The sequence below is a fragment of the Bombina bombina genome, chromosome 2 (genome assembly GCF_027579735.1).
Source record: "Bombina bombina isolate aBomBom1 chromosome 2, aBomBom1.pri, whole genome shotgun sequence".
Classification (NCBI taxonomy): Eukaryota; Metazoa; Chordata; class Amphibia; order Anura; family Bombinatoridae; genus Bombina; species Bombina bombina.
Window position 1 is genome coordinate 1,356,731,862 of NC_069500.1, and position 26,267 is coordinate 1,356,758,128.

The following is a 26,267-nucleotide window of genomic DNA, read 5'->3' on the forward strand; positions in this document are numbered from 1 at the left end:
ACGTCAGGACTGGTCGCAAATAACTTAAAAGGCCGTGTCGCTCAGTGACTCACCAGGTCCTTAGGGGGCCTCTCCTGTGTTTTTCCGAACAGCCCCATATTCTACTACAGAGAAGAAGCAGAACTACAACTACTCTCTATACTACTTCCTGTAGCTTCAGCTTCCGACTTCCGCCAGTTGCGTGACGTCACATACACGGAAGTTCTCTGCGCTACTTTCCAGTGAGTGGGTGTAGTTGAATGACTTCATTACGAATCTTTCCACTGTGTGTGGTGCTATTATTCATCATTTGCTAAGAGTACCTTGTGTGCTATGTTATTATTGTGTGCTGCAATAAAAAAACATCAATTTTATAAGTTGCAGATTTTAATTTTTGGGGAGCATTTTAAATGTGCAGAGCCCATATGGACGAACCTCTACTGAAGTTATGGGATACAAGGAGAGGAAGGTTATCTAAGAGGGACACAGGGTGGATAATGTGTGACAGGATGCAAAGAGAGAGAGAGGGGGTTATCTCTAAGAGGCACATACGAGAGTGGTCATATGTAATGGGGTGCAGGGAGAAGGAGGGTTATCTAAGAGGCACATACAGAAGGTGGGTCATGTCACTGTTTAGTGGGGTGCATGGAAAAAGAGGATTATCTAAGAGGAACATACAGAGGTTGTGTGATGGGTGTAGGGAGAGAGAGGGCTATCTAAGAGGTCACATGCATAGGGTGGGTTATGTGTGATGGGTGCAGGGAGAGGGCTATCTAAGAGGGCACATGCAGAGGGTGGGTTATGTGTGATGGGTGCAGGGAGAGAGAGGGCTATCTAGGAGGGCACATACAGAGGGTTTGTTATGTGTGATGGGTGCAAGGAGAGGGCTATCTAAGAGGGCACATGCAGATGGTTTGTTATGTGTGATGGGTGCAGGGAGAGAGAGGGCTATCTAGGAGGGCATATACAGAGGGTTTGTTATGTGTGATGGGTGCAGGGAGAGAGAGGGCTATCTAGGAGGGCACATGCAGAGGGTTTGTTATGTGTGATAGGTGCAGGAAGAGAGAGGGCTATTTAGGAGGGCACATACAGAGGGTTTGTTATGTGTGATGGGTGCAGGGAGAGAGAGGGCTATCTAGGAGGGCACATGCAGAGGGTTTGTTATGTGTGATAGGTGCAGGAAGAGAGAGGGCTATCTAGGATGGCACATATAGAGGGCGGGTTATGTGTGATGAGTGCAGGGAGAGAGAGGGTTATCTAAGATGGCACATACAGAGTCATGTGTGATGGGGTACAGGGAGAAGGAGGGTTATCTAAAAAGGACACATGCAGAGGGTGGATTATTTGTGATGGGGTGCAGGGAGAAGGAGGGTTATCTAAAAAGGGCACATGGAGAATGTGGGATACATAGGTAAAAGCAGATTTTTTTTTACAGGGGTGGGGGGCGGGGGATTAAATTCCCACAGATAAATATAATCAGTAAGCAACATAGACAAGAGCTGCTAGTACACATGAGCTGCACATCATTTTAACAATAGTGGCTTATTGGTACCAAGAGTGACTGATGTGTGTGCTTGGACTTGAGCAGCATGTTGCGTTATATAAATAATAAAGCAATACTCAGGTGACAGCCAATCAATTCCTTATATATTCAAGGAGACAAACAAACAGGCGACGTTTCAGGACAATATCCCTTATTCATGCCATGCCTTACAAACACTAATCACACTCTTATATACCCTAAAGCCACTAGGTGGCGCTAACAGTCATGTTAACTATTTCATTTCATTAACATACAGTACTAATCCCATTAAAGGGGCACTAAACCCAAAATTTTTCTATTATGCTTCAGGTAGAGAATACAATTTTAAACAATATTCCAATTTACTTCTATTATCTAATTTGTGTCATTCTTTAGATATCCTTTGTTGAAGAAATAGCAATGCACATGGGTGAGACAATCACACGAGACAGCAGCTACTGAGTCTTATCTAGATATGCTTTTCATCAAAGGATATCACGAGAATGAAGCAAATTGGATAATAGAAGTAAATTAAAAAGTTGTTTAAAATAACATGCTCTTTCTAAATCATGAAATAAAAAAATGTGGGTTTTATGACCCTTTAATGTCCCTTTAAGTACATATTTATATATAGGACAAATACTATACATGTATTCATTATTACTCAGCAGTATATGACAGAAAATAGCAAGAAGTCAACTTATTAAACTACATTATTAATCATAACATATAGCAACAGTCTTTAAAAAAACTGATAAATCCCATTCTTTGTTTAAACCCTTTGGTTCTAGCGTTCCCAGTTCATAAATCCAATATGATTCCTTTTGTTTTAACAGCAGCTCCCTGTCCCCTCCTCTACGAGGTTGGATTATGTGATCAATTATTTTAAACTTAAATTGCCTTATAGAGTGACCATGTCTTAAAAAGTGACTGGCTAGTGGGGCTTTAAGATTACTAGTGTGGATGTTACTTTTATGCTCAATAATACGATCCTTAGCACTTCTAGTCGATTCCCCGATATATACCCCCCCCCCCCCACACGGACATTTAACCATATAAATAACATATGTAGTCAGACAGGTATAAAACCCTTCTATATTGTATTTCTTACCAGTATGGGGACGAAAAAAGGTAGAGCCTTTAGTCAAATTAGTACAATATGAGCAACTCAAGCAAGGGAAACATCCCACGTTTTTGGAACCAATATATCTATCTCCCTTTTTAATATTAGTCCCAATATCTGCTTTTACTAACTTACGCCTAGATTACGAGTTTTGCGTTATGAGGGGTGCGGAGCTAACTTGCACGTTATTCTCACCGCTCACTTACCTGCAGCGCTGGTATTATGGTTTTTTATCAACCCGGCGTAAACAGGCAAGAAGTGAGCGTAGAGCAAAACTGAGCTCCACACTGCACTCCAATACCAGAGCTCCTTAAGTCAGCGGTTAGCTGGTTGTACGTGCTCATGCGCGATTTCCTCATTGACATGAATGGGGAGAGCCGGCTCAGTAACGCAGCCCCATTGATTCCTATGGGGAAACACATTTTATGTTTACACATAACACCCTAACATGAACCCCATAAACACCCCTAACCTTACAGTTATTAACCCCTAATCTGCTGCCCCCAACAACGCCGACACCTACATTATATTTATTAACCCCTAATCTCCCTCCCCCAATGTCGCCGCAACCTACCTAAATTTATTAACCCCTAATATGCCACCCCCAACGTCGCCGCCACTATTCTAAATTTATTAACCCCTAAACCTAAGTTTAACCCTAACCCCCATAATTTAAATATAATTTAAATAAATCTAAATAAAATTACTATCATTAACTAAATTATTCCTATTTAAAACTAAATACTTACCTGTAATATAAACCCTAAGCTAGCTACAAAATAACTAATAGTTACATTGTAGCTATCTTAGGTTTTATTTTTATTTTACAGGCAAGTTTGTATTTATTTTAACTAGGTAGAATAGTTAGTAAATAGTTATTAACTATTTAATAACTACCTAACTAAAATAAATACAAAAGTACCTGTAAAATAAAACCTAACCTAAGTTATACTAACACCCAACAGTGTTCAAGGTCAGTTCATCCGTCTGAAACGAAATTGTTCAGAACCTGCACAGTTTGAGATAGAGGCTGACCAATTGTCCAGAAGACTGCAGAACAGAGGCTATTTGCCAAGTTCTATTAATGCAGCCCTGGAAGAAGTCAGAAACATAGATAGAAAATCATTACTCAAACCAAGATTGAGGAATAAGAAATTTCAGAGTTGGTCTGATGAACTTTTTTTCATTACAGACCACTCGGACCATTATTCGCAAATTTGTGGTATTATTAAAAAACATCTCCCTTTACTTAAAGCGGACGACAGTCTCTTGGATTTATCCACTAAGTCATGTCGGTTTACATACCGCAAACCATAGGAAACATTCTCCTAGATTTATAGTTTGGCGTTTGCCGTCAAAACCAGCGTTAGGGGCTCCTAACGCTGGTTTTGGGCTACCGCTGGTATTTAGAGTCTTGTAGGTAAGGGTCTAACGCTCACTTTGCAGCCGCGACTTTTCCATACCGCAGATCCCCCTACGCCATTTGCGTATCCTATCTTTTCAATGGGATCTTTCTAACGCCGGTATTTAGAGTCTTGGCTGAAGTGAGCGTTAGAACTCTAACGACAAGACTCCAGCCGCAGAGAAAAGCCAGGAGTTAAGAGCTTTCTGGGCTAATGCCGGTTCATAAATCTCTTAACTACTGTGCTCTAAAGTACACTAACACCCATAAACTACCTATGTACCCCTAAACCGAGGTCCCCCCACATCGCCGCCACTCTAATAAAAAATTTTAACCCCTAATCTGCCGACCGCACACCGCCGCCACCTACGTTATCCCTATGTACCCCTAATCTGCTGCCCCTAACACTGCCGACCCCTATATTATATTTATTAACCCCTAATCTGCCGCCCCCAATGTCGCCGCCACCTACCTACACTTATTAACCCCTAATCTGCCAACCGGATCTCACCGCTACTATAATAAAGTTATTAACCCCTAATCCGCCTCACTCCTGCCTCAATAACCCTATAATAAATATTATTAACCCCTAATCTGCCCTCCCTAACATCACTGACACCTAACTTCAAGTATTAATCCCTAATCTGCCGACCGGACCTCACCGCTACTCTATTAAATTTATTAACCCCTAAAGCTAAGTCTAACCCTAACCCCCCCTAAGTTAAATATAATTTTTATCTAACGAAATAAAATAAATCTTATTAAATAAATTATTCCTATTTAAAGCTAAATACTTACCTGTAAAATAAACCCTAATATAGCTACAATATAAATTATAATTATATTGTAGCTATTTTAGGATTAATATTTATTTTACAGGCAACTTTGTATTTATTTTAACCAGGTACAATAGCTATTAAATAGTTAATAACTATTTAATAGCTACCTAGTTAAAATAATTACAAAATCACCTGTAAAATAAATCCTAACCTAAGTTACAATTAAACCTAACACTACACTATCAATAAATTAATTAAATAAAATACCTACAATTACCTACAATTAAACCTAACACTACACTATCAATAAATTAATTACATAAAATACCTACAAATAAATACAATTAAATAAACTAACTAAAGTAAAAAAAATAAAAAAAGAACTAAGTTACAAAAAATAAAAAAATAATTTACAAACATTAGAAAAAGATTACAACAATTTTAAGCTAATTACACCTACTCTAAGCCCCCTAATAAAATAACAAAGCCCCCAAAATAAAAAAAATGCCCTACCCTATTCTAAAATAAAAATAGAAAAGCTCTTTTACCTTACCAGCCCTTAAAAGGGCCTTTTGCGGGGCATGCCCCAAAGAATTCAGCTCTTTTGCCTGTAAAAAAAAACATACAATACCCCCCCCCCAACATTACAACCCACCACCCACATACCCCTAATCTAACCCAAACCCCCCTTAAATAAACCTAACACTAAGCCCCTGAAGATCTCCCTACCTTGAGTCGTCTTCACCCAACCGGGCACCGATGGACCAAAAGAAGACATCCGGAGCGGCAGAAGTCTTCATCCTATCCGGGCAGAAGAGGACATCCGGACCGGTAGACATCTTCATCCAAGCGGCATCTTCTATCTTCATCCATCCGGAGCGGAGCGGAGCCATCTTCTTCCAGCCGACGCGGATCCATCCTCTTCTACCGACGCCTACTCGCCGAATGACAGTTCCTTTAAATGACGTCATCCAAGATGGGTCCCTCGAATTCCGATTGGCTGATAGGATTCTATCAGCCAATCGGAATTAAGGTAGGAAAATTCTGATTGGCTGATGGAATCAGCCAATCAGATTGAGCTCGCATTCTATTGGCTGTTCCGATCAGTCAATAGAATGCGAGCTCAATCTGATTGGCTGATTGGATCAGCCAGTCGGATTGAACTTGAATCTGATTGGCTGATTCCATCAGCCAATCAGAATTTTCCTACCTTAATTCCGATTGGCTGATAGAATCCTATCAGCCAATCGGAATTCGAGGGACGCCATCTTGGATGACGTCATTTAAAGGAACCGTCATTCGGCGAGTAGGCGTCGGTAGAAGAGGATGGATCCGCGTCGGCTGGAAGAAGATCGCTCCGCTCCGGATGGAAGAAGATAGAAGATGCCGCTTGGATGAAGATGTCTACCGGTCCGGATGTCCTCTTCTGCCCGGATAGGATGAAGACTTCTGACGCTCCGGATGTCTTCTTTTGGTCCATCGGTGCCCGGTTGGGTGAAGACGACTCAAGGTAGGGAGATCTTCAGGGGCTTAGTGTTAGGTTTATTTAAGGGGGGTTTGGGTTAGATTAGGGGTATGTGGGTGGTGGGTTGTAATGTTGGGGGGGGGTATTGTATGTTTTTTTTTACAGGCAAAAGAGCTGAATTCTTTGGGGCATGCCCCGCAAAAGGCCCTTTTAAGGGCTGGTAAGGTAAAAGAGCTTTACCATTTTTATTTTAGAATAGGGAAGGGCATTTTTTTATTTTGGGGGGCTTTGTTATTTTATTAGGGGGCTTAGAGTAGGTGTAATTAGCTTAAAATTGTTGTAATCTTTTTCTAATGTTTGTAAAAAAAAAAAATATTTTTTGTAACTTAGTTCTTTTTTTATTTTTTGTACAGTACTTTAGTTAGTTTATTTAATTGTATTTATTTGTAGGTATTTTATGTAATTAATTTATTGATAGTGTAGTGTTAGGTTTAATTGTAGGTAATTGTAGGTATTTTATTTAATTTATTTATTGATAGTGTAGTGTTAGGTTTAATTGTAACTTAGGTTAGGATTTATTTTACGGGTAATTTTCTAATTATTTTAACTAGGTAACTATTAAATAGTTATTAACTATTTAATAGCTATTGTACCTGGTTAAAATAAATACAAAGTTGGCTGTAAAATAAATATTAATCCTAAAATAGCTACAATATAATTATAATTTATATTGTAGCTATATTAGGATTTATTTTACAGGTAAGTATTTAGCTTTAAATAGGAATAATTTATTTAATAAGATTTATTTCGTTAGATAAAAATTATATTTAACTTAGGGGGGTGTTAGTGTTAGGGTTACACTTAGCTTTAGGGGTTAATAAATTTAATAGAGTAGTGGTGAGGTCCGGTCGGCAGATTAGGGGTTAATACTTGAAGTTAGGTGTCGGTGATGTTAGGGAGGGCAGATTAGGGGTTAATACCATTTATTATAGGGTTATTGAGGCGGGAGTGCGGCGGATTAGGGGTTAATACATTTATTATACAGGGAGTGCAGAATTATTAGGCAAGTTGTATTTTTGAGGATTAATTTTATTATTAAACAACAACCATGTTCTCAATGAACCAAAAAAACTCATTAATATCAAAGCTGAATAGTTTTGGAAGTAGTTTTTAGTTTGTTTTTAGTTATAGCTATTTTAGGGGGATATCTGTGTGTGCAGGTGACTGACTATTACTGTGCATAATTATTAGGCAACTTAACAAAAAACAAATATATACCCATTTCAATTATTTATTTTTACCAGTGAAACCAATATAACATCTCAACATTCACAAATATACATTTCTGACATTCAAAAACAAAACGAAAACAAATCAGTGACCAATATAGCCACCTTTCTTTGCAAGGACACTCAAAAGCCTGCCATCCATGGATTCTGTCAGTGTTTTGATCTGTTCACCATCAACATTGCGTGCAGCAGCAACCACAGCCTCCCAGACACTGTTCAGAGAGGTGTACTGTTTTCCCACCTTGTAAATCTTACATTTGATGATGGACCACAGGTTCTCAATGGGGTTCAGATCAGGTGAACAAGGAGGCCATGTCATTAGATTTTCTTCTTTTATACCCTTTCTTGCCAGCCACGCTGTGGAGTACTTGGACGCGTGTGATGGAGCATTGTCCTGCATGAAAATCATGTTTTTCTTGAAGGATGCAGACTTCTTCCTGTACCACTGCTTGAAGAAGGTGTCTTCCAGAAACTGGCAGTAGGACTGGGAGTTGAGCTTGACTCCATCCTCAACCCGAAAAGGCCCCACAAGCTCATCTTTGATGATACCAGCCCAAATCAGTACTCCACCTCCACCTTGCTGGCGTCTGAGTCGGACTGGAGCTCTCTGCCCTTTACCAATCCAGCCACGGGCCCATCCATCTGGCCCATCAAGACTCACTCTCATTTCATCAGTCCATAAAACCTTAGAAAAATCAGTCTTGAGATATTTCTTGGCCCAGTCTTGACGTTTCAGCTTGTGTGTCTTGTTCAGTGGTGGTCGTCTTTCAGCCTTTCTTACCTTGGCCATGTCTCTGAGTATTGCACACCTTGTGCTTTTGGGGACTCCAGTCATGTTGCAGCTCTGAAATATGGCCAAACTGGTGGCAAGTGGCATCTTGGCAGCTGCACGCTTGACTTTTCTCAGTTCATGGGCAGTTATTTTGCGCCTTGGTTTTTCCACACGCTTCTTGCGACCCTGTTGACTATTTTGAATGAAACGCTTGATTGTTCGATGATCACGCTTCAGAAGCTTTGCAATTTTAAGAGTGCTGCATCCCTCTGCAAGATATCTCACTATTTTTGACTTTTCTGAGCCCGTCAAGTCCTTCTTTTGACCCATTTTGCCAAAGGAAAGGAAGTTGCCTAATAATTATGCACACCTGATATAGGGTGTTGATGTCATTAGACCACACCCCTTCTCATTACAGAGATGCACATCACCTAATATGCTTAATTGGTAGTAGGCTTTCGAGCCTATACAGCTTGGAGTAAGATAACATGCATAAAGAGGATGATGTGGTCAAAATACTAATTTGCCTAATAATTCTGCACTCCCTGTAGTAGCGGTGAGGTCCGGTCGGCAGATTAGGGGTTAATAAGTGTAGGTAGGTGGCAGCGACGTTGGCGGCAGCAGATTAGGGGTTAATAAATATAATATAGGGGTCGGCGGTGTTAGGGGCAGCAGATTAGGGGTACATAGGGATAACGTAGGTTGCAGCGGTGTACGGAGCGGCAGATTAGGGGTTAAAAATAATATGCAGGTGTCAGCCATAGCGGGGGCAGCAGATTAGGGGTTAATAAGTGTAAGGCTAGGGGTGTTTAGACTCGGGGTACATGTTAGGGTGTTAGGTGCAGACATAGGAAGTGTTTCCCCATAGGAAACAATGGGGCTGCGTTAGGAGCTGAACGCTGCTTTTTTGCAGGTGTTAGGGTTTTTTTTCAGCTCAAACGGCCCCATTGTTTCCTATGGGGGAATCGTGCACGAGCACGTTTTTGAAGCTGGCCGTGTCCGTAAGCACCGCTGGTATTTAGAGTTGCAGTGGCGGTAAATTATGCTATACGCTCCCTTTTTGGAGCCTAACGCAGCCCTTCTGTGAACTCTAAATACCAGCGGTATTTAAAAGGTGCGGGGGGGAAAAAGCACGCATAGCTAATGCACCCCTTTGGCTGCAGAACTCTAAATCTAGCGGATTGTTTCTCCAACCAAACTTCCTGGTTAAAAAACCAAGGAATCATCTTGGCTGGAGCATAAGGGAATGTTTAAATGCCACAATTGGGACTGTGTCGCCGGCGAAAAGGTAGAGCTAGGTAGCCAATTCAGTTCAGCAACTACAGGACAAGTTTTTTTGAAGAACATGGGCCCGATCCGATATAAATTATCGCCCGCAAAAGCAGGCGACGCCAAATTTTGCGCGGGTTTGGTATCCTATATACGCCGTAGCTTAGAAGTTACGCACATATATTTCTGCCTTCGCCCGTCGTTTTTTGGCCCATAGACTGACATACAAAACATGCGCAGTTTGGTATCCAATATACAGCGTAAGGACTTACGCGCGCAGATTTCAGAAAATCTACTCCATTCTCATCTCGCCACAAATTGCAGCCGCAGGAGCCCTTGCACTGACTAAAAAAACAACATAGCTCCCTGGAAGCCTTAACAAACACATACATTTAAGCAACATCTCAAGGTTAAAGGCACAGTATACTATGATATTTATTTTTTAAGGTTTATTTGTGTATTTGAAATAGTCAAATGGATTGAGCTTGTAGGTACTTTATCACATTGGGGACATATACTTGCTTATTTACTGTAAATTGGATTACCTTCATCTCTTTAGAACCCACTGGAGTGTAATTTATTCTAATGCTAACACAGCTTGGCACTGATGCCAAAATATATAAAGGGACAGTCAACTCCAAAGAAAACCTTCTTCTTTTAAATAGGGCATGTTATTTCAAACTACTTTCAGATTTAATTAGAACACTTGCTTTGTTCTCTTGGTATTCTTAGTTGAAAGCAAAACCTAGGATGGCTCATATGATCATTTCTAACACCTTCTTGAAGGCTGCCTCTTTGCAATTGTGTTAAACCAATCACACACACCACAACCTCTCACCTGCAGACTTAAAACAGATGTGTGTCTTCAGGACATAAAGACTATCCTTCTCTGGACTGTGCCTTGCCGCTCGATATGGAGAACCTGTTATGCTGTTACAGGGTCAACCAATTAAATTAGGGGAGTATTGTTTTAACTCGATTACTTATATTGCTTGTTTTGTATTTTCTTGTATTTGTTTTATTTTTATTTATCATATTAGGTATAAGAGATCATATGCTTTATTGGTATTAGTGCACATTGTAGTTTATGTGCTTAACAAAGTAACCCTTTAAATAAATGTAACTGTGAACTTCGCAGTATTGTACCCTATTGAATGGCCCACTGAGTATAAAAATATGTTTAAGGAAAATGCTGCAATATATCATACTATTTTAGACCCTTCACCCTCTAGAACATAAGGAGGACACGTCTCAGCTAGAAGTTTATATTAATTATACAGAGAAATATTTATGTAGGGAATAGCATAATTATAGTTTATGAAAGCAAATGTATTTTTCCCTTTTATTAATTGGTATGGTATCTGCAAAGTGAATTAGGTCATTCCTGATGTTTGTCAAAGAAAGGAATTATCTTACCATAAAGATGTGTTTACCTTTAAAAGAGTTTGTAGTTTTAAATGATGTTCTGTTTGTATGCTTTCCTCATACAGGAGTGTGAGAGAATTTAGGTTGCATAAAATAATTAGTAAACTAGTAGTGTTTATATCAGATGAGATTGTTGAATATTAGGATCATGGTTGGAGAATTATAAACATTATAGATAGCAGCCATGCGGAATAAAGCAACACAAGGTTCTTTTATTTTTAGAAGTTCAAAGTGACAGTGTAAAGAAATTCATTTATTTTTATTGACTGTTTTCCTTTTTTCATTGTTGCTACAGGGCAGGCCTTAGCATAAGTTTTAGCATAACCATTCAGCCCCTTGATGAAGTCTGGCAGGTTTTCACTTGCTTAGTATTCATGAAGTATCATTTAAAAGTGTATAGAGAAGTTGTAAATTATTCTCTGAGAAATATCAATGTATTTAGTTTGTATTATATATCAACAATGTTTTGTTTGATTTTAAATGACATAGGATGAAAGTGAAGTTTTATTTGGACATAATTGTGATTGTATTGCGGTGTGTACTCATCTTGTACTGTTTCTGTTTGCTTCCTAGACTCCCTGTGACTCGAATGTCTGCTTGCCATGGGAATCCACTGGTTGCCTTGTCTACCCCATGACCAAACCATCAGATTTCCAGCATCTCCCTTCGGAAGAACACTGGATAAGCACCCCTACTGCAAATGAACTGTTGGAGAACTGTATTATAGCACAGTGTCTGAGCAAGGTGAAGCCCTCTAAATGGACAAAGACTGTTCTTAAAATGATCAGAGGCCACCTAGAGACAGTTGTGCTGTTGCTATGTCATGCTTTACTGTGGAGAAGGAACTGTTGGACATATTGGGGGGTGCTAGCAATGCAGGTGGAGAAATAAAAGAGGCAGCGTTGTTTGGGGGTAGATGGGGGGCTGGTTGGGTCTCTGTGCAGGTAGACCGGTAGTTTTGGGGAGGCTGGAAGATAGATGGAAGGTATTGGAGAGGCTGCACCTATATGCAGTGACAATTGGCCTATAAAAGTATATCACGACATGGGAATATTTTTCTCTTTAGTATTCTCACATAGAGTTCTGTTACCATAATATAAGGCTTTACTAATTTTCTATGCCTGTCTATTTTTATGTTATTCTGTTAGAATAAAAGGATGGTATGTTAGGGGTAATGTGAAACTGACTGCAGCCATCTTGTTCCTCGCAGCCATCTTGTGATGATTAGCATCCATTTTGTAATGATTAGACTTTATTATACTGGGTTATTATGTAGTGGGAACTATGTGCTTGTTATGGTACTTTCTCCAACATAGGTGTGTCCGGTCCACGGCGTCATCCTTACTTGTGGGATATTCTCTTCCCCAACAGGAAATGGCAAAGAGCCCAGCAAAGCTGGTCACATGATCCCTCCTAGGCTCCGCCTACCCCAGTCATTCTCTTTGCCGTTGTACAGGCAACATCTCCACGGAGATGGCTTAGAGTTTTTTAGTGTTTAACTGTAGTTTTTATTATTCAATCAAGAGTTTGTTATTTTGAAATAGTGCTGGTATGTACTATTTACTCAGAAACAGAAAAGAGATGAAGATTTCTGTTTGTATGAGGAAAATGATTTTAGCAACCGTAACTAAAATCCATGGCTGTTCCACACAGGACTGTTGAGAGCAATTAACTTCAGTTGGGGGAACAGTGTGCAGTCTCTTGCTGCTTGAGGTATGACACATTCTAACAAGACGATGTAATGCTGGAAGCTGTCATTTTCCCTATGGGATCCGGTAAGCCATGTTTATTACGATCGTAAATAAGGGCTTCACAAGGGCTTATTAAGACTGTAGACTTTTCTGGGCTAAATCGATTCATTATTAACACATATTTAGCCTTGAGGAATCATTTTATCTGGGTATTTTGATATAATAATATCGGCAGGCACTGTATTAGACACCTTATTTCTTAGGGGCTTTCCCAAAGCATAAGCAGAGCCTCATTTTCGCGCCGGTGTGGCGCACTTGTTTTTGAGAGGCATGGCATGCAGTCGCATGTGAGAGGAGCTCTGATACTTAGAAAAGTCTTTCTGAAGGCGTCATTTGGTATCGTATTCCCCTTTGGGTTTGGTTGGGTCTCAGCAAAGCAGATACCAGGGACTGTAAAGGGGTTAAAGTTTTAAAACGGCTCCGGTTCCGTTATTTTAAGGGTTAAAGCTTCCAAATTTGGTGTGCAATACTTTTAAGGCTTTAAGACACTGTGGTGAAAATTTGGTGAATTTTGAACAATTCCTTCATGTTTTTTCGCAATTGCAGTAATAAAGTGTGTTCAGTTTAAAATTTAAAGTGACAGTAACGGTTTTATTTTAAAACGTTTTTTGTACTTTCTTATCAAGTTTATGCCTGTTTAACATGTCTGAACTACCAGATAGACTGTGTTCTGAATGTGGGGAAGCCAGAATTCCTATTCATTTAAATAAATGTGATTTATGTGATAATGACAATGATGCCCAAGATGATTCCTCAAGTGAGGGGAGTAAGCATGGTACTGCATCATTCCCTCCTTCGTCTACACGAGTCTTGCCCACTCAGGAGGCCCCTAGTACATCTAGCGCGCCAATACTCCTTACTATGCAACAATTAACGGCTGTAATGGATAATTCTGTCAAAAACATTTTAGCCAAAATGAACCCTTGTCAGCGTAAGCGTGGCTGCTCTGTTCTAGTTACTGAAGAGCATGACGACGCTGATATTAATATCTCTGAAGGGCCCCTAACCCAATCTGAGGGGGCCAGGGAGGTTTTGTCTGAGGGAGAAATTACTGATTCAGGGAACATTTCTCAACAGGCTGAACCTGATGTGATTGCATTTAAATTTAAGTTGGAACATCTCCGCATTTTGCTTAAGGAGGTATTATCCACTCTGGATGATTGTGAAAAGTTGGTCATCCCAGAGAAACTATGTAAAATGGACAAGTTCCTAGAGGTGCCGGGGCTCCCAGAAGCTTTTCCTATACCCAAGCGGGTGGCGGACATTGTTAATAAAGAATGGGAAAGGCCCGGTATTCCTTTCGTCCCTCCCCCCATATTTAAAAAATTGTTTCCTATGGTCGACCCCAGAAAGGACTTATGGCAGACAGTCCCCAAGGTCGAGGGAGCGGTTTCTACTTTAAACAAACGCACCACTATACCCATAGAGGATAGTTGTGCTTTCAAGGATCCTATGGATAAAAAATTAGAAGGTTTGCTTAAAAAGATGTTTGTTCAGCAGGGTTACCTTCTACAACCAATTTCATGCATTGTCCCTGTCACTACAGCCGCATGTTTCTGGTTTGATGAACTGATAAAGGCGCTCGATAGTGATTCTCCTCCTTATGAGGAGATTATGGACAGAATCAATGCTCTCAAATTGGCTAATTCTTTCACCCTAGACGCCACTTTGCAATTGGCTAGGTTAGCGGCTAAGAATTCTGGGTTTGCTATTGTGGCGCGCAGAGCGCTTTGGTTGAAATCTTGGTCGGCTGATGCGTCTTCCAAGAACAAGCTACTAAACATTCCTTTCAAGGGGAAAACGCTGTTTGGCCCTGACTTGAAAGAGATTATCTCTGATATCACTGGGGGTAAGGGCCACGCCCTTCCTCAGGATCGGCCTTTCAAGGCAAAAAATAGACCTAATTTTCGTCCCTTTCGTAAAAACGGACCAGCCCAAAGTGCTACGTCCTCTAAGCAAGAGGGTAATACTTCTCAAGCCAAGCCAGCTTGGAGACCAATGCAAGGCTGGAACAAGGGAAAGCAGGCCAAGAAACCTGCCACTGCTACCAAGACAGCATGAAATATTGGCCCCCGATCCGGGACCGGATCTGGTGGGGGGCAGACTCTCTCTCTTCGCTCAGGCTTGGGCAAGAGATGTTCTGGATCCTTGGGCGCTAGAAATAGTCTCCCAGGGTTATCTTCTGGAATTCAAGGGACTTCCCCCAAGGGGGAGGTTCCACAGGTCTCAGTTGTCTTCAGACCACATAAAAAGACAGGCGTTCTTACATTGTGTAGAAGACCTGTTAAAGATGGGAGTGATTCATCCTGTTCCATTAAGAGAACAAGGGATGGGGTTCTACTCCAATCTGTTCATAGTTCCCAAAAAAGAGGGAACGTTCAGACCAATCTTAGATCTCAAGATCTTAAACAAGTTTCTTAAGGTTCCATCGTTCAAGATGGAAACCATTCGAACTATTCTTCCTTCCATCCAGGAAGGTCAATTCATGACCACGGTGGATTTAAAGGATGCGTATCTACATATTCCTATCCACAAGGAACATCATCGGTTCCTAAGGTTTGCATTCCTGGACAAACATTACCAGTTCGTGGCGCTTCCTTTCGGATTAGCCACTGCTCCAAGGATTTTCACAAAGGTACTAGGGTCCCTTCTAGCGGTGCTAAGACCAAGGGGCATTGCAGTAGTACCTTACCTGGACGACATTCTGATTCAAGCGTCGTCCCTTCCTCAAGCAAAGGCTCACACGGACATCGTCCTGGCCTTTCTCAGATCTCACGGCTGGAAAGTGAACGTGGAAAAGAGTTCTCTATCCCCGTCAACAAGGGTTCCCTTCTTGGGAACAATTATAGACTCCTTAGAAATGAGGATTTTTCTAACAGAGGCCAGAAAAACAAAACTTCTAGACTCTTGTCGGATACTTCATTCCGTTCCTCTTCCTTCCATAGCTCAGTGCATGGAAGTGATCGGGTTGATGGTAGCGGCAATGGACATAGTTCCTTTTGCGCGCATTCATCTAAGACCATTACAACTGTGCATGCTCAGTCAGTGGAATGGGGACTATACAGACTTGTCTCCAAAGATACAAGTAAATCAGAGGACCAGAGACTCACTCCGTTGGTGGCTGTCCCTGAACAACCTGTCACAAGGGATGACATTCCGCAGACCAGAGTGGGTCATTGTCACGACCGACGCCAGTCTGATGGGCTGGGGCGCGGTCTGGGGATCCCTGAAAGCTCAGGGTCTTTGGTCTCGGGAAGAATCTCTTCTACCGATAAATATTCTGGAACTGAGAGCGATATTCAATGCTCTCAAGGCTTGGCCTCAGCTAGCGAGGACCAAGTTCATACGGTTTCAATCAGACAACATGACGACTGTTGCGTACATCAACCATCAGGGGGGAACAAGGAGTTCCCTAGCGATGGAAGAAGTGACCAAAATCATTCTATGGGCGGAGTCTCACTCCTGCCACCTGTCTGCTATCCACATCCCAGGAGTGGAAAATTGGGAAGCGGATTTTCTGAGTCGTCAGACATTGCATCCGGGGGAGTGGGAACTCCATCCGGAAATCTTTGCCCAAGTCACTCAGCTGTGGGGCATTCCAGACATGGATCTAATGGCCTCTCGTCAGAACTTCAAAGTTCCTTGCTACGGGTCCAGATCCAGGGATCCCAAGGCGGCTCTAGTGGATGCACTAGTAGCACCTTGGACCTTCAAACTAGCTTATGTGTTCCCGCCGTTTCCTCTCATCCCCAGGCTGGTAGCCAGGATCAATCAGGAGAGGGCGTCGGTGATCTTGATAGCTCCTGCGTGGCCACGCAGGACTTGGTATGCAGATCTGGTGAATATGTCATCGGCTCCACCTTGGAAGCTACCTTTGAGACGAGACCTTCTTGTTCAGGGTCCGTTCGAACATCCGAATCTGGTTTCACTCCAGCTGACTGCTTGGAGATTGAACGCTTGATTTTATCGAAGCGAGGATTCTCAGATTCTGTTATCGATACTCTTGTTCAGGCCAGAAAGCCTGTAACTCGAAAGATTTACCACAAGATTTGGAAAAAATATATCTGTTGGTGTGAATCTAAAGGATTCCCTTGGGACAAGGTTAAGATTCCTAGGATTCTATCCTTCCTTCAAGAAGGATTGGAAAAAGGATTATCTGCAAGTTCCCTGAAGGGACAGATTTCCGCCTTGTCGGTGTTACTTCACAAAAAGCTGGCAGCTGTGCCAGATGTTCAAGCCTTTGTTCAGGCTCTGGTTAGAATCAAGCCTGTTTACAAACCTTTGACTCCTCCCTGGAGTCTCAATTTAGTTCTTTCAGTTCTTCAGGGGGTTCCGTTTGAACCCTTGCATTCCGTTGATATTAAATTATTATCTTGGAAAGTTTTGTTTTTGGTTGCAATTTCTTCTGCTAGAAGAGTTTCAGAATTATCTGCTCTGCAGTGTTCTCCTCCTTATCTGGTGTTCCATGCAGATAAGGTGGTTTTGCGTACTAAACCTGGTTTTCTTCCGAAAGTTGTTTCTAACAAAAACATTAACCAGGAGATTATCGTACCTTCTCTGTGTCCGAAACCAGTTTCAAAGAAGGAACGTTTGTTGCACAATTTGGATGTTGTTCGCGCTCTAAAATTCTATTTAGATGCTACAAAGGATTTTAGACAAACATCTTCCTTGTTTGTTGTTTATTCCGGTAAAAGGAGAGGTCAAAAAGCAACTTCTACCTCTCTCTCTTTTTGGATTAAAAGCATCATCAGATTGGCTTACGAGACTGCCGGACGGCAGCCTCCCGAAAGAATCACAGCTCATTCCACTAGGGCTGTGGCTTCCACATGGGCCTTCAAGAACGAGGCTTCTGTTGATCAGATATGTAGGGCAGCGACTTGGTCTTCACTGCACACTTTTACCAAATTTTACAAGTTTGATACTTTTGCTTCTTCTGAGGCTATTTTTGGGAGAAAGGTTTTGCAAGCCGTGGTGCCTTCCATTTAGGTGACCTGATTTGCTCCCTCCCTTCATCCGTGTCCTAAAGCTTTGGTATTGGTTCCCACAAGTAAGGATGACGCCGTGGACCGGACACACCGATGTTGGAGAAAACAGAATTTATGTTTACCTGATAAATTACTTTCTCCAACGGTGTGTCCGGTCCACGGCCCGCCCTGGTTTTTTTAATCAGGTCTGATATTTTATTTTCTTTAACTACAGTCACCACGGTACCATATGATTTCTCCTATGCAAATATTCCTCCTTAACGTCGGTCGAATGACTGGGGTAGGCGGAGCCTAGGAGGGATCATGTGACCAGCTTTGCTGGGCTCTTTGCCATTTCCTGTTGGGGAAGAGAATATCCCACAAGTAAGGATGACGCCGTGGACCGGACACACCGTTGGAGAAAGTAATTTATCAGGTAAACATAAATTCTGTTTTCCTTAGCTCTTCGGCCTTGTAGAAGCTTCCTGGCTGTACGCCCAGAAGAATATAATATCAATAAGATGGTCCAGCGACCTTGGTGTCTCTGCAGATGCATGGTTTATTATGACTATAGAATATTGTTATGAGCTAGTAACTTTCCAGAATCACACTGTGTTTTACTCTGTATAACTGTGTAAAATGACGCGGTCATAACGTGTCATCCCCTTAACCCTATATGCTGTTACTGAAGTCTATAAGATAGGCTTGCACTGTTCAATAAACATGATTGGCTTTAGATCATATTGCTGCGTGGTCTGAGTCATTCTAAGGGATCCTTATCAGATAATCTACATCTGCTCCAGGTGGTACAGCGGCCCAAAGGCTTTGGCCTGACCTGACACTTCCCCCCCTGGTAATAACACCTAACAATAGATCACCATCGTTTGGTTCAAGGGCCTTCTTTCGTTCGCCCAACCTGGACTGTGATCTCAACAGATGCGAGTCTTTCAGGTTGGGGAGCTGTTTGGGGATCTCTGACAGCACAAGGGGTTTGGAAATCTCAAGAGGAGTGACAGCACAAGGGGTTTGGAAATCTCAAGAGGAGAGATTACCAATAAATATTTTAGAACTCCGTGCAATTTTCAGGGCTCTTCAGTTCTGGCCTCTGCTAAAGAGAGAACCGTTCATTTGTTTTCAGACAGACTATCACAACTGTGGCTTATGTCAATCAGGGTGGGACTCACAGTCCCCAAGCTATGAAGGAAGTATCTCGGATACTTGCTTGGGCGGAATCCAGCTCCTGTCTAATCTCTGCGGTGCATATCCCAGGTGTAGACAATTGGGAGGCGGATTATCTCAGCCGTCAGACTTTACATCCAGGGGAGTGGTCTCTCCATCCAGATGTGTTTTCTCAGATTGTTCAGATGTGGGGTCTTCCAGAGATAGATCTCATGGCCTCTCATCTAAACAAGAAACTTCCCAGATACCTGTCCAGGTCCAGGGATGTTCAGGCGGAAGCAGTGGATGCGCTGACACTTCCTTGGTGTTATCAACCTGCTTACATCTTCCCGCCTCTAGTTCTCCTTCCAAGAGTGATCTCCAAAATCATCATGGAGCAGTCTTTTGTGTTGCTGGTGGCTCCAGCATGGCCACACAGGTTTTGGTATGTGGATCTGGTTCGGATGTCCAGTTGCCCGCCTTGGCCACTTCCGTTACGGCCGGACATACTATCTCAAGGTCCGTTTTTCCATCAGGATCTCAAATCATTAAATTTGAAGGTATGGAAATTGAACGCTGAGTTTTAAGTCATAGAGGGTTTTCTGACTCAGTGATTAATACTATGTTACAAGCTCGTAAATCTGTTTCTAGAAAGATTTATTATAGAGTTTGGAAGACTTACATTTCATGGTGTTCTTCTAATAAATTCTCCTGGCATTCTTTTAGAATTCCTAGAATTTTGCAGTTTCTTCAGGATGGTTTGGATAAGGGTTTGTCTGCAAGTTACTTGAAAGGACAAATCTCCGCTCTGTTTTATTTCACAGAAAGATTGCTATAGTTCCTGATATACACTGTTTTGTGCAGGCTTTAGTTCGTATTAAGCCTGTCATTAAGTCAATTTCTCCTCCTTGGAGGCTTAATTTGGTTCTGAAGGCTTTACAGGCTCCTCCATTTGAACCTATGCATTATTTGGACATTAAACTATTTTCTTGGAAAGTGTTGTTCCTTTTGGTTATCTCTTCTGCTAGAAGAGTTTCTGAGCTATCTGCTCTTTCTTGTGAGTCTCCTTTTCTGATTTTTCATCAGGATAAGGCAGTTTTGCGGACTTCTTTTCAATTTTTACCTAAGGTTGTGAATTCTAACAACATTAGTAGAGAAATTGTTGTCCCTTCTTTATGTCCTAATCCTAAGAATTCTTTGGAGAGAGCCTTACATTCTTTGGATGTGGTAATAGCTTTGAAATATTATATGGAAGCTACTAAAGATTTCAGGAAGACTTCCAGTCTATTTGTTTTATTTTCTGGTCCTAGGAAAGGTCAGAAAGCTTCTGCTATTTCCTTGGCTTCTTGGTTGAAACTTTTGATTCATCAAGCTTATTTGGAGTCGGGTCAAACCCCGCCTCAGAGAATTACAGCTCATTCTACTAGATCAGTCTCCACTTCGTGGGCTTTTAAGAATGAAGCTTCAGTTGATCAGATTTGCAAAGCGGCAACTTGGTCCTCTTTGCATACATTTACTAAATTCTACCATTTTGATGTATTTGCTTCTTCGGAAGCAGTTTTTGGTAGAAAAGTTCTTCAGGCAGCTGTTTCAGTTTGATTCTTCTGCTTTTGATTTAAGTTTTTTTCTTTCAAAAGTGAAAATAACTTATTTTTTTGGGTTGTGGATTATTTTTTCAGCGGAATATGGCTGTTTTTATTTTATTCCCTCCCTCTCTAGTGACTCTTGAGTGGAAGACTCCATATCTTGGGTATTGATATCCCATATGTCACTAGCTCATGGACTCTTGCCAATTACATGAAAGAAAACATAATTAATGTAAGAATTTACCTGATAAATTCATTTCTTTCATATTGGCAAGAGTCCATGAGGCCCACCCTTTTTATGGTGGTTATGATTTTTTGTATAAAGCACAATTATTTCCAAATTTCCTTTGTTGATGCTTTCTACTCCTTTCTTTATCACCCCACTGCTTGGCTATTCATTAAACTGAATTGTGGGTGTGGTGAGGGGTGTATTTATAGGCATTTTGAGGTTTGGGAAACTTTGCCCCTCCTGGTAGGATTATATATCCCATATGTCACTAGCTCATGGACTCTTGCCAATATGAAAGAAATGAATTTATCAGGTAAATTCTTACATAAATTATGTTTTTTGTTTTTTTTTAGGCTTCTTAGATGAGGGGGCTGAGGTGCCTGGAGTGGCTCTCCTGGTTCTCCTGGGTTGTGTGGATTCAGATGATTCAGCTGGAGTGCTGGCCACAGATGAGAGGCTGGAGGCAGTGTCCTGCTGGTGTGTGAAATGCTCCACCAACACACCCAACAGTTGGTTTTGTTCCCGCCTTCTGTTGTCAGTCTGCATCTGCATATCTGAAATAACTCTCAGCATCTGAGACTGGTTTTGGACTATACCACTTAAAGATGCTGCCATGTCCCGTTGCAGCTCAATGGAACGCTGGAGTAAAGTCTGTTGGCTTCTGTAAAACCTGCGTTGGTCTCTCTCTCTTCTCTCGCAGCTTGCTATGAGCCTCCTCTGGAGGGAAATGTATTCGTCGCCCAGGGCAGAATACAGAGGATCTACAGGCTGTTCACCAGCAGGGATTATAGGTGCAGGTTCACCTCTAGCTGCTGTTGCATCTGGAACTATGACAGCTGGTGCTTCAGGAGGAACTACGACAGCTGGTGCTTCAGGAGGAACTACGAAAGCTGGTGCTTCAGGAGGAACTATGACAGCTGGTGCTTGCTGAGGAACTATGACAGCTGGTGCTTACTGAGAAACTATGACAGCTGGTGCTTGCTGAGGAACTATGACAGTTGGTGCTTGCTGAGGAACTATGACAGCTGGTGATGCATCAGGAACTATGACAGCTATATATGCTCCTCTTCATATGCTGGAGCTCTTCCAAAGGAAGCGGAAGGTTGAGCTCTCCGGGTGGACTGGTAGTCCCATTGCCGACTGGTGTGCGACCACTCAGCCTGTCCAGTTTGTATGTCCTGTTGGTAAAAGTCCTGACTGGCCTGATATTGGGAGGGGGGGGGTAAAGACATCTACCCTTTGGGGATGACTTTTCACCACCTCAAAACCAAAAGAATAGTCCTCTGGCCAGGGCTCCTCTTCCAATGTTGGTGGCATGACGTCTGGGTCCTCAACAGAGGCAATCCAACCCGGCTCATGCCTGGGAGCATACTGTTGATGGATTCTCTGGCCGGGTGGTTGCGGTGGAGGCATTCTCTGGCCTGGTGGTTGCGGTGGAGGCATTCTCTGGCCTGGTGGTTTGCGGTGGAGGCATTCTCTGGCCTGGTGGTTGTGGTGGAGGCATGCCCGTTTGCACCCTGGTGACAGGAGGTTCTGTGGAGGAGTCAAATGATGAGAGGTATTAGTACAATCATATATATATATCCATGTGGGCATACAATGTACATTGATACATGCTAGGGCCTATACTCATTCTCATGTAAAACTCTATAACATGCATGTGCACATTGTGATTTGTGATATGAGGGATTTTAATATGCAAAGTATACATGTATGTGTTTCATACAATAGTTCTGTGTACATGTCAGTGATTGAGAAAAACATAATTTATGCTTACCTGATAAATTTATTTCTCTTGTGGTGTATCCAGTCCACGGATCATCCATTACTTGTGGGATATTCTCCTTCCCAACAGGAAGTTGCAAGAGGATCACCCACAGCAGAGCTGCTATATAGCTCCTCCCCTAACTGCCATATCCAGTCATTCGACCGAAACAAGCCGAGAAAGGAGAAACCATAGGGTTCAGTGGTGACTGTAGTTTAAATTAAAATTTAGACCTGCCTTAAAAGACAGGGCGGGCCGTGGACTGGATACACCACAAGAGAAATAAATTTATCAGGTAAGCATAAATTATGTTTTCTCTTGTAAGGTGTATCCAGTCCACGGATCATCCATTACTTGTGGAATACCAATACCAAAGCTAAAGTACACGGATGAAGGGAGGGACAAGGCAGGCTTAAATGGAAGGAACCACTGCCTGTAGAACCTTTCTCCCAAAAATAGCCTCCAAAGAAGCAAAAGTATCAAATTTGTAAAATTTTGAAAAGGTATGAAGCGAAGACCAAGTCGCCGCATTGCAAATCTGTTCAACAGAAGCCTCATTCTTAAAGGCCCAGGTGGAAGCCACAGCTCTAGTAGAATGAGCTGTAATTCTTTCAGGGGGCTGCTGTCCAGCAGTCTCATAGGCTAAGCGTATTACGCTCCGAAACCAAAAAGAAAGAGAGGTTGCCGAAGCCTTTTGACCTCTCCTCTGTCCAGAGTAAACAACAAACAGTGTATATGTTTGGCGAAAATTTTTAGTAGCTTGTAAGTAAAACTTCAAAGCACGGACCACGTCCAGATTATGTAAAAGACGTTCCTTCTTTGAAGAAGGATTAGGACACAATGATAGAACAACAATCTCTTGATTGATATTCTTGTTAGAAACTACCTTAGGTAAAAACCCAGGTTTTGTACGCAGAACTACTTTATCTGAATGGAAAATCAGATAAGGAGAATCACATTGTAAGGCAAAAAACTCAGAGACTCTCCGAGCCGAAGAAATAGCCATCAAAAACAGAACTTTCCAAGATAAAAGTTTAATATCAATGGAATGAAGGGGTTCAAACGGAACTCCTTGAAGAACTTTAAGAACCAAGTTTAAGCTCCATGGGGGAGCAACAGGTTTAAACACAGGCTTAATTCTAACCAAAGCCTGAACGTCTGGAACTTCTGCCAGACGCTTGTGCAAAAGAATAGACAGAGCAGAAATCTGTCCCTTTAAAGAACTAGCTGATAATCCTTTTTCCAAACCCTCTTGGAGAAAGGACAATATCCTAGGAATCCTAACCTTACTCCATGAGTAATTCTTGGATTCACACCAATAAAAGGTATTTACGCCATATCTTATGGTTAATTTTCCTGGTAACAGGCTTTCGTGCCTGTATAAGGGTATCAATGACTGACTCGGAGAAGCCACGCTTTGATAAAATCAAGCGTTCAATCTCCATGCAGTCAGTCTCAGAGAAATTAGATTCGGATGATTGAAAGGACCTTGTAGTAGAAGGTCTTGTCTCAGAGGCAGGGTCCATGGTGGAAAGGATGACATGTCCACTAGGTCTGCATACCAGGTCCTGCGTGGCCACGCAGGCGCTATCAAGATCACCGATGCTCTCTCCTGTTTGATTTTGGCAATCAGTCGAGGGAGCAGAGGAAACGGTGGAAACACATAAGCCAGGTTGAAGAACCAAGGCGCTGTTAGAGCATCTATCAGTGCCGCTTCTGGGTCCCTGGACCTGGATCCGTAATAAGGAAGCTTGGCGTTCTGGCGAGACGCCATGAGATCCAGTTCTGGTTTGCCCCAACGATGAACCAATTGAGCAAACACCTCCGGATGGAGTTCCCACTCCCCCGGATGAAAAGTCTGACGACTTAGAAAATCCGCCTCCCAGTTGTCTACACCTGGGATATAGATTGCTGATAGGTGGCAAGAGTGAGTCTCTGCCCAGCGAATTATCTTGGAGACTTCTAACATCGCTAGGGAACTCCTGGTTCCCCCTTGATGGTTGATGTAAGCCACAGTCGTGATGTTGTCCGACTGAAATCTGATGAACCTCAGGGTTGCTAACTGAGGCCAAGCTAGAAGAGCATTGAATATTGCTCTTAACTCCAGAATATTTATTGGGAGGAGTTTATCCTCCTGAGTCCACGATCCCTGAGCCTTCAGGGAATTCCAGACTGCACCCCAACCTAGAAGGCTGGCATCTGTTGTTACAATTGTCCAATCTGGCCTGCGAAAGGTCATACCTTTGGACAGATGGACCCGAGATAGCCACCAGAGAAGAGAATCTCTGGTCTCTTGATCCAGATTTAGCAGAGGGGATAAATCTGTGTAATCCCCATTCCACTGACTGAGCATGCATAGTTGCAGCGGTCTGAGATGTAGGCGCGCAAATGGCACTATGTCCATCGCCGCTACCATCAAGCCGATTACTTCCATACACTGAGCCACCGAAGGGCGCGGAATAGAATGAAGAACACGGCAAGATTTTAGAAGCTTTGATAACCTGGATTCTGTCAGGTAAATCTTCATTTCTACAGAATCTATCAGAGTCCCTAGGAAGGAGACTCTTGTGAGTGGGGATAGAGAACTCTTTTCCTCGTTCACCTTCCACCCATGTGACCTGAGAAATGCCAGAACTATGTCTGTATGTGACTTGGCAATCTGAAAGCTTGACGCCTGTATCAGGATGTCGTCCAGATAAGGGGCCACTGATATACCTTGCGGTCTTAGGACCGCCAGAAGCGATCCCAGAACCTTTGTAAAGATTCTTGGAGCTGTAGCTAACCCGAAGGGAAGAGCCACAAATTGGTAATGCCTGTACAGAAAGGCAAACCTTAGGAACTGATGATGATCTTTGTGGATCGGAATGTGAAGGTAAGCATCCTTCAAATCCACTGTGGTCATGTACTGACCCTCCTGGATCATAGGTAGGATGGTCCGAATAGTTTCCATTTTGAACGATGGAACTCTGAGGAATCTGTTTAAAATCTTTAGATCCAAAATGGGTCTGAAGGTTCCCTCTTTTTTGGGAACCACAAACAGATTTGAATAAAAGCCCTGCCTCTGTTCCGTCCGTGGAACTGGACAGATCACTCCCATAACTAGGAGGTCTTGCACACAGCGTAAGAATGCCTCTTTCCTTATCTGGTTTACAGATAATCTCGAAAGGTGAAATCTCCCTTGAGGAGGGGAAGCTTTTAAGTCCAGAAGATATCCCTGAGATATGATCTCCAACGCCCAGGGATCCTGAACATCTCTTGCCCACGCCTGGGCGAAGAGATAAAGTCTGCCCCCTACTAGATCTGTTACCGTATAGGGGGCCGTTCCTTCATGCTGTCTTAGAGGCAGCAGCAGGCTTTCTGGCCTGCTTGCCTTTGTTCCAGGACTGGTTAGGTTTCCAGCCCGGCTTGGATTGAGCAAAAGTTCCCTCTTGTTTTGTAGCAGAGGAAGTTGATGCTGCACCTGCCTTGAAATTTCGAAAGGCACGAAAATTAGACTGTTTGGCCTTTGATTTGGCCCTGTCCTGAGGAAGGGTATGACCCTTACCTCCAGTAATGTCAGCAATAATTTCCTTCAAACCCGGCCCGAATAGGGTCTGCCCCTTGAAGGGAATGTTAAGTAATTTAGACTTTGAAGTCACGTCAGCTGACCAAGATTTAAGCCATAGCGCCCTACGCGCCTGGATGGCGAATCCAGAATTCTTAGCCGTTAGTTTAGTCAAATGAACAATGGCATCAGAAACAAAAGAATTAGCTAGCTTAAGTGTTCTAAGCTTGTCAAGTATTTCAGTC

The 26,267-nt window shown here is 42.3% G+C and overlaps 1 protein-coding gene and 1 long non-coding RNA gene across 3 annotated transcripts in view; one reads left to right on the forward strand and one right to left on the reverse strand.

The window, feature by feature from the left end:
• Nucleotides 1–26,267, reverse strand: part of RNF103 (ring finger protein 103) — a 152,060-nt gene that overhangs the window by 26,859 nt on the left and 98,934 nt on the right. Inside the window, exon 1 of one of the 2 annotated variants that reach the window (XM_053704279.1) lies at nt 54–182. The exons of the other annotated variant lie outside the window; for it this stretch is intronic. Within the exon in view, the coding sequence (XP_053560254.1) occupies nt 54–98 (45 nt within the window). The 5' untranslated portion in view covers nt 99–182. Of the gene's footprint in view, nt 1–53; nt 183–26,267 lie in introns of those variants that run through there. 2 annotated transcript variants of the gene reach the window in all.
• Nucleotides 102–12,207, forward strand: LOC128650374 (uncharacterized). Its single transcript, XR_008400745.1, has 2 exons — nt 102–221; nt 11,599–12,207. It is a non-coding gene; the product is annotated as an uncharacterized LOC128650374 (long non-coding RNA).